Below are 11,438 nucleotides of genomic sequence, written 5' to 3' on the forward strand. Positions count from 1 at the left end.
AATCTCTGTGTTCTTCTGGATTTGTGTCAATTCTTATATTTTTTTACCCTAATTTCTCAACCGTTGGTATCAGAGCCGTGGTTTCGGATCTAATGAAGAACGATGGGCGGAGATGAAGTGATAACATAGGGGATCGAGAAGTTCAAACATGCAGATAGAGGACTACCTCTATGGGAGGAAATTTCATCTTCTGTTACTGGGAAAGCGACCAAGCGTACGAGCTTATTGGAGGATGTAGGAATCTTTGTCGAACCATGTAAATCTCTGTGTGTTCTTCTAGATTTGTTAGGTATGGCTCATAATACCAGAATTTGGCTCTAAGGTAGAATGATGGGTGGAGATTTGTTAGGTATGGTTCATAATACCAGAATTTGGAATCTCTTGGAATGAAGAGATGTCTCTTGGAATTGAAGAGTTGTCTCTTGGAATTTAGTGGGTTTAGGGATCAGCGATGGCGCAGCGAAAGCGTGGTGGCCCAACCCACATTGGTGCATAAGAAACTCCATAATATATTTTCTCCTAAGGTGTTGGATATTCGTCAAGATGGAGATTTGTTAGGCATATGTATTTCTCCTAAGGGACTAGATATTCGTCAAGGTGGAGATTTGTTATGCATATGTATTTCTTCTAAGTGCTTGGATATTCGTCAAGGTGGAGATTTTTTGGTATATGCATTTCTCTTAAAGGGATTGGATATTCGCCAATGTGGAGATTTGTTAGGTATGACTCATAATACCAGAATTTGGAGTCTCTTAGAATGAAGAAATGTCTCTCGCAGCGTATGAGCTTGTTGAGGTGGTCGTCGAGAAGGAAAGTCGCGAAGACGAAGGATTCGCGCGACTTAGTGAACAACCCAATAGCCTTGCTCGCCTACTCGATCAGAGCCTTGGTTTGGGCTGAAGGGAGAACGATGGGCGAAGATGAAGTGATGACATCAGGGATCGAGAAGTTCAATGACACAAATTTTGCTTATTGGATGATGCAGATAGAGGACTACCTCTATGGGAAGAAACTTCATCTCTCGTTACTGGGAAAGAAGCTGGAAAAGATGGACGAGGCGGAATGGAATCTGTTAGACCGACAGGTTCTGGGGGTTATACGATTAACCCTGTCGAAATTCGTTGTCCTGTCGAAATCCGTTGCCCACAACGTCATCAATGAGAGGACTACTGCTATGAAAAGCAATCGACGAATAACAATGTGCACCTGATGAAAAAGTTACTCAACCTGAAGATGGCAAAAGGTGTGTCTGTTTCTTAACACCTGAATGAGTTCAATAATATCACAAATCAATTGTCGTATGTTAAATTTGATTTTGATAATGAGATATGTGCGTTGATATTGTTGGTTTCATTGTCAAATAGCTGAGAAGTCATAAGAATGACAATTATCAGTTCTGCAGGTAAATCTAAACTGAAATATGATGGTATTTGTGATTTGATTTTGGTTGAGAATATGCGCAGGAAAGATTTTGGCGAGACCTCGGGTTCGAGTTTGGCACTGATTGTTCAAAATCAAAGTCTGGAGCAGACAACCTGGTGGAATTGTGGCAAGGCTGGTCACATAAAAAAAGAACTGCAGGAATCTCAAGAAAGAGAATGATGATGCTAATGTTATAACTGAAGAAATACAGGATGTGCTATTATTGATAGTTTACAGTTTTGTTAATGACTGGATAATGGATTAAGGGGCTTCCTTCCATAAATCGTTCCATTAGGAGATGATGCAAAATTATGTTGCAGGCGACTTTGGGAAGGTACATCTGGCTGATGGAAAATCTCTGGACGTGGTGAGGATGGGAGAAGTTGATATTACACTCCCTAACAAGAGCAAGTAGATTTTGCAAAAAGTCAGGCACGTTCCTGAGTTGAAGAAAAATCTCATTTCTGTTGGGCAGCTCAATGAGGGTGGTCATTCAGTAGTTTTCTCAGATAGCACATGGAAGGTTATCAAAGAAGCATTAGTATCGGCTCGGGGCAAGAAAACTAACACACTATACATGACTACAAGTTTACTCAGATGTGGGCACATGAGTCAGAGGTGCATTATGGGAAATCAGAAGAAAGTCCGTTTTCTAAAAGGTGACAGAGCATCAAAGGCGAAAAAACTAGATCTTGTACGGTCTAATGGTGGAGAACCATAGAGCTCTGAAGTAATCTTGCAAAATGAAAGTTTGAGCAAGTGGGAGCTGACAAAATTTCTACTATGGGAGAAGAAATTGCATGACAAGTGGGTGTACCGAATGAAGACTGTTCTGCGCTTGATGACAGTAAGTGGTACAAGACTGGACTTAATGAAAAAGGTCTTCAACTAAGGCCGGATATTGCCTATGCAGTGAGAGTTGTAAGCAGATTCATGAGTAACCCATGAAAGAGCTTAGAGGTACAAGACAATGTTGACGCTGATATGTCAATTAAGGATGTTACTCTTGAGAAATTGAAGTTGTGTGCAACTTCAGTTGGTCTTCTGACATGAAAACCGGGGTTTTGAGTTGCAGAAGTAGAGGATATCATATTAGAGGAAAAGATCGGTACAATCAGTAGATGATGTTGCAGAAAGGTGATGCAGTTAGTGTCCCAGTCTCCAAGTGGGAGAATTGTTGTGTTAAGTGGAGTCTGGTCCACTACATGCAAATTGGGCGGTATTGTGCATCTTAGGAAATTATCTGTCGAATTAATTTCCTATTATTTGCTTTCTTAATTAATCCTTGCGAATTAATTAAGTTCTAAATTAATCTCCCGCTTCATCTGGTTTCGCTAATTGAAGGCTGCCTTATTCTCTCACCGTTGCTCCTTTTGGAATAAGTGAATTGCTGCTTCCTTAATTGGGCCTTGCCATAATGGGCCAAATATGGATGATTAAACTCTTCTCTGCTGGAATTAAAAGGAGCGGGAAAGGATCAATTTTGAGGTGTAAATTGATTGCACGATGCAAGTTTTCTTCTCTCGTTTGATACTCTTTAGCTGAGTGCTCTCCTTTATTCTTCTACCGTGAGGCTCTCGAGTAGAAAGAAAGAGAGAAGGTGAAGAGAAAGAGAGAGAGAGAGTTCTTGTAAAGCGACGTGGTCGACGATGTATTTCCTCGAAGTAATAAAATCCTCTACAGCTTCGTGGATATATGCAATTTGCCGAACCACGTAAATCTGTGTGTTTCCGCTGTGTTTTCAATTTTTGCGATTTTTCTCAATCCGATTTTCCGTTTTATTGTTGTTGTTTTTCACAATAACTGATATCAGAGCGAGGTTCTAGGGCAGGGAAGAAAAAATTGGGCGGCGCAGTGAACTGTGAACAGCGACAATATGCTTACGTCTACGGAGTTGTTCATTGCATATACCCAACAAGATTCAGGATCAAGGTGGAAGCCGAAGCTTGCTCGCCTACTCGCAAACATACGAGCTGGCTTCGGCTTCCTCAACTTAGTGCCTCCTCCTCTGCACGACACACTTTTTAAGGCACGATCGAAGTCTTACGCATGAAAGGAAGCTCCTCCTCCATCTTCCTCTTCGACTCGACTCGACATAGTAGAACAAAGTTGCGTTCCTCTTCCCTCGAGCATGAGGTTTACAAGGTCGTCTTCTTGGGTAAGAAAGCACACAATGCCCTTTCCACTCTCTGAATGCATGAACGAGAGATCCCGCCTCTTAGTTCAATTTATAGGATGAACTGGTCTATTGGCTTTCGATCCGCTAGTTTCCTCTCCCTCTCTGCTAGGTTTTTGTCTCCTTGTTTCTTCTTCCCCTCTACGACTATCTGATCACTTTCCACTCTCTGATCACTTTTTTCTCCCATTTTATTCGACACTTTCAATTCCTCTCACGGTAATAAAGCAACAAAACGTTACATCCTATGAGTCAGTATTTTAATTATTCTTCTAGCAGCTTTTTTATTCTCTTTGCTTTCGCTCCCAAATCCATAAATGGATGAGCATCTACCATTCAATAGCAAATGTGGTACTGATGGTGATTTTATTGTTGCTGCAATTTACTCGGCTTACTTATTGTAGAAAATTACGCATTCAAGGAAATTTATTTATTTATTTTTATTTTGTGTTTTTCCCTTTCGAATTTTGATTTTTCCATTTAGTACATAACACTTGAGAAGTTTGTTTTTAATTTCCATTTCCTGAATGATTTCGAAGTTATTGAATGTCTGCTAATTGTGGTCAGAAGATGGAAAAATTATTCCATACGGACAACGCATGCAGAGATGCATGCGCTGTCCGATCTCAACCGTCAATCACAGCAAAACTATATTTTGGTGGGACCCATTTAAAAAAAAACAAACAAACAAAAAAATTGTGATCGAACACCAAGATCGGACATGAATAATTTCTCCAAAAGACGAGCTTTTTCTATGAACAGTCTCAAAAACCCAAATATCTTATTCTATTTGCAAATATTAAGCCATGAATGCTACAAAACATACAAATCTTTTTAAAATCTGGATTGCAACTTTTTACAGTAAAGCTTTGCCTCATCATGTTTTCCAATTCATTATTGGGAAAATTTTAATTTCCTTAGCTTGTTCTGATAATCAAACTGAAATGAATCCATTAACTCAACTTCAAAAAATTGCTTGCAGGGGGCTCAGCCCTGTGCTTACTATACTCAACATGGTACCTGCAAATTCGGTCGGACATGCAAATTCGATCACCCAATCAGTACATTCGGTTATAATTCCGCGTCTTTAATCGACGTCCCTGCCGCGCCTTACCCTTTTTGAATCTCACTTCTAATGTGAGCTCCTTACCCAATAGCAATATTTCTCATTCCTACAAACGAGGGCCTGATTTCCCAATAGCAATATTTCTCATTTATCTTTGGATCATGTAAGGGCAGTTTTTTTACCCCCTTCCATTATTTAATCCAGTTTTCTGATGTCTTATTCAAGCTGTAACAGTACATAGATCAGATTGGTCACATCTCCATTTCTGGCTGAGGAGCAGTATCCAGAATTAATATTAAAGCTGTCGATGCATTATGCATATGGTGAGGTTCCAATGCATTCTTCACTATTCTTAACACGGATAAAAAATGATCATACTTTATGTATGTATTTATTTATTTGGACAACTACATTTTTCTCAGTTCTATAGCCCTACTTGGATCAATTTCTGATGGTTAGTCTTGTTCACATCAGTAAGTTCTTTTTTTTTAATAAATTGTTTATATTTGGCTTGTTTATATCAATAGGTTCAGTCTTCAGTTATACTATAGTTTTCCTGCTTTTGCAAAAGTTGTGATACAAATAACATACACAGCACCTGAAATATTGTTATTTATGAAATCTAGCACCCATGTGATATGCCTCGATCAAACTGGGGACAATTTGATAAAGATGAAAATTATGGGTTCGTTTTTATCATGAATTTTGGTATTTGTGTGAGAATTTGAAACATAGTCGAAAGAGGGTGTTAGATTTGTGAATAATAATGTTTTGAGTGCTGCGTATGTAAACATCACTACAAGGTAAAAAAATCATTAAGTTTCGCTAATCTGAATAGAAGTTTGTTGAAATTAAGCCTGAAAATGAATGAATTGTCCCCAAATCCCCTTTTTTTATGGTTTTGGCAACTTTTACACCCATTTATTAGAACTAAACCAAATAACACATATCGTGCTTTAATTTTCATTCTAAAAGTCTATATTTTTTTACTTCAAAAGGGGACTCAATTAGAATTCCATATTTAAGAAGTGTGAAGCATACAAACTTTTTTCTATGATTCCAATGTAAATATAACAATAATAAAAATGACAATAATTGTTTATTGATAGGGGCATTTACATATAGCACATAATTCTTATGTATTTTCATATCGTACGTCTAAATTTTTATATTTACACAATTATTACCGCTTTTAAAAATTGAAATATAAATTTTCATACAAATGTTTATAACACCAAAGTGCTATATATATATATATGAAAGTTTAGGTGTGAGATATATAATTACGGAAGATTTGGGTGCTAGGTATGTAAATTTCCCTTATTGATAATGTCAAGTTATAAGATTTTTACATGGCTGAACCTATTTCATGGGAACTATACATAGTTGTGTGAATTTCTTTACTTATCACAATTTTGATGATGAACTTCGAGCTTTATTAACTTAAAAAATCTTTCTAGTATACTCTCTCTGCTATAAAAAGGCATGACCAAATGTGCTCAAATTTCTATCATTTTTGTAGAGTTATGATTTGCCATTGCAAAAATCTCTAGCTTTCAATGTCTTGGATCAAACCAATATATCATGTTCCTCCACCATATGAGCTTAACACAAGTCAATATCTTGATGTGCTTGTAAGTGTTTCTTATTCATACCATCGAATTCTCCCCGCTTGTGTTGTGCATTCTTTTTATTGATAATTTCACTATTAAGGGCAATCTATAATGAAAAAATATCTACTTCTAAGGAAAGCACGACTTCAAACCCAAAAGCTAATGCATAAGTAGTGGGCTGAATTAAAGCCTTATATGTGATATGGTAGGCATATAAAGCTTCTATCTTGTCATGACAAGATTCTTCTTTTTTTTTCATTTAAAATTTTCTTATTCAACTAAACTAAGATTTAGTTAAGGGCTTCAGCTAAACCATTGGCTTCAGGACAATAAATGAAGTATCACGAGTAAATATTATGACAATAAACAAACGTATCATTTTTTTGTACTTTTAAATGTAGTATCATGCAATAAGATCTATAACTCTAAGAAACCATAATGCATGGACTTTCTTCTACCTAATTTAAAAGAAATATTTAGTAGTTGTTAGTATGAAGATGTGCCCTCAAATGAAGGAAGATCAATAAGCCCAATAAAACTTTTTTAACATTTGGCTAAATTACTCTAAAAAATCTTACTATATCACCCATTATAACACAATTCCTTTTCTACAAAAAAGCAATTAAGAGATGTCTTAATTTTCTTAAAATATATTATAAAAATGAGTTAATGGGCCTCCAACAATTTCATGTGAGTATCCATACATATTCACAACTCTCCCTATAATTCTAAGGAATTTGGAAGGTAAAAATAATTATAACGGGCCTTTATAATATTTTGTGAGACTCAACAAAGCTTTTGAAGGCTCTGTAAATCCTTGCAGATTTTCATAAGTATTAATTTTAAGAAAAAAACCTAATGACTGTAAATATCAATTTAAAATCGAATTAAGTAGTTAAATATTGGATTTTGGAGGGATTAATTGGCAAAAAAAATATGAAATGATTTTCTTTAAGTGGTTTAATGTATTGGGTTAAGACATTACAAACCTCTTATGATTTTGAGCTCACAATAGTACATAAAAAAGAAAATCCATGAGCTTTCATAATTCGAACAACCACCAATTTTTTTCATTAAAAATAATCTTTTTTAAAAGAGATATTTGAAAAGGAGAAAGAGACGGATCAAGAAATGTTTGCTTATACAAAGAAGATTCATTTGATGGTTTGAAAAATATGTTGAGTCCATGATTTCTTTACTACATATGTAAGAACTTGCTCTTCCATTGTTTTTTTTTTCTTATGTTGTGTTTGTTGTATGGTTATCTTAGTGTGATGGTGAAAAGAATGGAGGAGATACCCTCGCTGCAAAGAAGGAAAATCAAGAGGGTATCTCAGTAGCAGCGAGGGTGTGTCGGATATTATCTCAGAGTGGCAGTCTGTTTGTAAAGGCCTTTTCACATGTAAAGGAATTGATGCAAGTTGTGCAGGAATCCTCAGTGTGGTGGACACTTAAGCATAGTTGTAGAGTTAAGCCAACCCATGTCACTTCATCCGCAACTGCGTCCATACCAAACACAATGAATAATTTAATTATATAATTAAATTATTTCATTAAAACATTGGTTTTAATTTATTTTTCTTTAATTTTTTTTTTTAAATTCTATATGGCATTTATTCATGTTTTATTGTATTTATATTTATTCAAATATAGTTTTTTGAACTTCAAAACAATGTTCTTAAGAAACCTTAATCAAATTTACTATTTAAATAGCTAGATATTAACATGAAAATTATATGTGTCTGGTATGTGCCATGATAAGTCTTGTTAATCCGCGGAGGACCTAGATGCGAGCTGAGATCATTCCCAACCATCTATTCAAAGATCAAGCATCATTGATTAAAACAATGATTAACTCTGTGTGATGAAACATTTTAATACAATTAATCATGACCATTTATTTTAAAAATAAAAATAAATGGTTGTAATTATTTATTCAAACTCTTACTCTATATAGAGATCGTCCATGAAAAACTTAGCAATCAAACAACTAAGATAAACAATAAAAAGTTTTTAGGATGATGTTTATGGTCTTATGTTTAAGATGAATAAGGTTCTTATAAATTTTAAAAGAAAATATTGTATATTAAAAAAGGAATAAGCAAAATTGTCACTGTAATAAAACATGAAAATAACTTTTTTTTATAGATATTGCTCATACAAGGACTTATACATCTAAGAGTAAGGTACATCATGCATAATTGTATTTGAAAATAAGTGTTAAGTTCATATTGTATGGTGAGTTGGGATATATAGCTAGAGTGTAAGGCTAGTGTCACAGAGCTTTCTTTTATATTTGAATACTTGAATGAACACATGCTCGAATAAATATGACATGTACTACACGTGTCGATCTTGTTATTCATTTTTGGACTAGAAGTAATCTTGGTTTCAAAACTAGAAGCGTAAGTTATCGTACAAGTATGCCTTCACTATAAGATTAATGAAAGTAAACAATACTTAAACAACGGATGCTTGAGGCATATGAGAGATTTCACCATTTAAGTGTTACTATAACCAATAAATGATGCATTTTTGTCACTATGAGACAACACACAAATAATAATAATAATAATAATAACTAGACCTGATGCCATTAGCTTTAGCTCTCACGCTATTGAGTAGGTCTTACAACTAGGTAATGTACTAAAACACTCTCTAATCAATTTTAGCCAGTTTAATAATAATGGGTACATTATTCAATTCTATTATATCAACTGTTTAATTAAATTGAATGATACTTTTATTTCATTGGTCATGGATTTAATACTATTTATTTTTTTAGAATTTGTTACATCGGATGTTGATAACATTAGATGTTTAAAATTGTATCTTAATGATCCATTGTTATAACATAGATGCTTATGTCATGCTAAAACACATACCTTATCAAACTATGAGTTAGTAGTAGGGTAATCCAAACTAAACCATATAATTATGTATTTATTATCAATTAGGAAAACATATTTTATCATCTTTTAAGCATACGAACTATAAGTGACAACAGCTCGACACTTTAAATCATTTATAATAGAAATATATGAATATGTCATGACTTATGACTATTCAAGATTCACTTTAATAATTATTATAGCAATAGGAATGATACAATCAATAAATTGATAAAATTAATAAAATAGATTAAAATAGATAGTCTTAAATAGCAATAAAACAATAAAGTTTTACTCTTTAATTAAGTTCCCATGCACTGCCATCAACTTCTTAATAAATTTTAATGGTAATGTAGAAAAGGTTGTTAGGTCCAAAAGAAGTGTCATTTCAACCATTTATATTGATATGTCAGAGGGAATGATAAAAGTGTCTCGCGTTCTCGCCCCCGATGAAAATGTGAAGGGTAAGATTCTTGAGGAACTACCTTTACTCAAAAGGGTCATTATTATGAAGTATCTAGAAGACAAACATGGAGAGGATGATGGGACAACTCACTACTCAACCTAAAATCAATGGAAGACAAAGGCCATAATCATTGAGCTACCCACTATAACACTGTTAATTTTTCTTGGAGGAGGAGGAAGAAGAATATATGTTTCCACTTCAGCCAAGAAAATTAAAATCTTGTAAATGGGCTGCATAATATCCTTAACATTAAGTTATATATTTGTAAGACTTTTGAGAGTCTTATGGAAAAGAAGACATTTGTCAAAATCACAAGAGTCATGTTGCTTTAAACCTTCCCCATTCCTAACTATAGTCTTTGGATGGGAATTAGAGGAAATAACTATTATATTGGTTTACTTAAATTTTTTTACCACTTCTATGACTTGCTTGCAACAAATGATGACCTAGAGGAAAACTTGATAGGTAGTGAAGTATCATTAGGCCAAATAAGCTTTATTGTCATCGTTAGAAAGCTAAATGAGATAATTAATATTTAATGTTGTTATTGTCAACCTTCTTAAGACTCACTGATGCTAATATAGGTAACCTCTATGGCTTCAACCAACTTTTTTTTTAATACATGGATTATAATTGACATATTTTTATGGCTTCCCTCATATATAAATATCATTCTCAACCACCATATTGACAATATCCCCATTGTAATGAGGATTCTGAATTAATCATTTAGCTTTGTTTATAAAAGTCAAATCGGCATGTCTGTATACATGATGATCCAATTTAAGGAGGTTTGGGAAATTCTCTGCCATAAGATCTTATTAGAGTTATTTTATGGGGTCTCTAATTAGACCATTTGAGTCATGCACAACATTTATATATTAAAGCTGACTTAAGCCTAACCCATCGCACTAAAGGTGAATTCAAGAACATTTTAAGGTCAAATATAAAATCACTAAAAGACCTCTAAGAGGTTAATGGTGTTGAATGTTTGCAGAGAAACTAGGATAAGATCAGTGCTTATTTGTTAAAGATGGAAGCTAAGGTTGCCACCCTTCAATTTGCACAAAAAGGCGAGTTGAGTGCTCGCCAAAAAAAAAAAAAAAAAAATCCCCTTATTGAGGTTGTGAAGTATAATGTTGAGAGTACGAAACAATAAATGACAAAGAAAAGTGTTAGTTTGTAAATAATTAAACCGACATTGTTTTCTAAAGCTTTTGAAATCACCTTAGTGTATGAAAAGCCTCATTTGAGACATTTATGACATGCATAATATGCCAAGAGCTACACTTTTAAATAAAAAAAAATTATTAATAATATAAAAAAATATTTGATATAGTTGATATAAATTGCTGCATTAGGTAAGTTAAGGATGAATCTTAAGGCTTTTTATAACCCTTGTCAAATTAATAAAAAAAAATATTTTTTTGTGTAATATATTATTATCAGCTCAATTTCACTTATTAATATATATGACTGATGTCTTATATTAAAATGCTGATTAAAGAATATTTCAGACTATTTATGAATTATTATATATAATTGTCAAAAATAATTTGAGTTATAATAGTATTAAATTCGTTGAGTTTAATAATGAGTAATACGATTAAACATAATTTATACAGATTTGTAAATAGAAATTAAAAAATAAATAAATATATATATATTCTTAATTACTTTGAGCATGAAAATATAAGAACATGATTAATACAAAATTAATATTAATATATATTATTTAGCTACATCTAAATATTTTGGCGGGAAACCCCGAGCAGCTGCGTATATTTCGCACACCAGACCAACC

At 33.7% G+C, this 11,438-nt stretch overlaps 1 protein-coding gene across 9 annotated transcripts in view; it reads left to right on the top strand.

Annotated features, from left to right (window-relative positions):
• LOC110030887 (zinc finger CCCH domain-containing protein 6-like) overlaps positions 1 to 5,125 on the top strand; it is a 72,531-nt gene extending 67,406 nt beyond the window's left edge. For 4 of the 9 annotated variants that reach the window (XM_020733851.1, XM_020733853.1, XM_020733852.1 and 1 more), the window contains one exon: positions 4,581 to 5,125. In XM_020733851.1, coding sequence (XP_020589510.1) covers positions 4,581 to 4,675 — 95 coding nt within the window. In that variant the 3' untranslated portion in view covers positions 4,676 to 5,125. The remainder of the gene's footprint in view (positions 1 to 4,580) is intronic. The other 5 variants (XR_002294687.1, XM_020733855.1, XM_020733856.1 and 2 more) reach the window with 3 other exon arrangements.
• Positions 5,126 to 11,438: the final 6,313 nt, after the last annotated feature.

Source organism: Phalaenopsis equestris, unplaced genomic scaffold, assembly GCF_001263595.1.
Source record: "Phalaenopsis equestris unplaced genomic scaffold, ASM126359v1 Scaffold000761, whole genome shotgun sequence".
In the NCBI taxonomy this organism is placed as follows: Eukaryota; Viridiplantae; Streptophyta; class Magnoliopsida; order Asparagales; family Orchidaceae; genus Phalaenopsis; species Phalaenopsis equestris.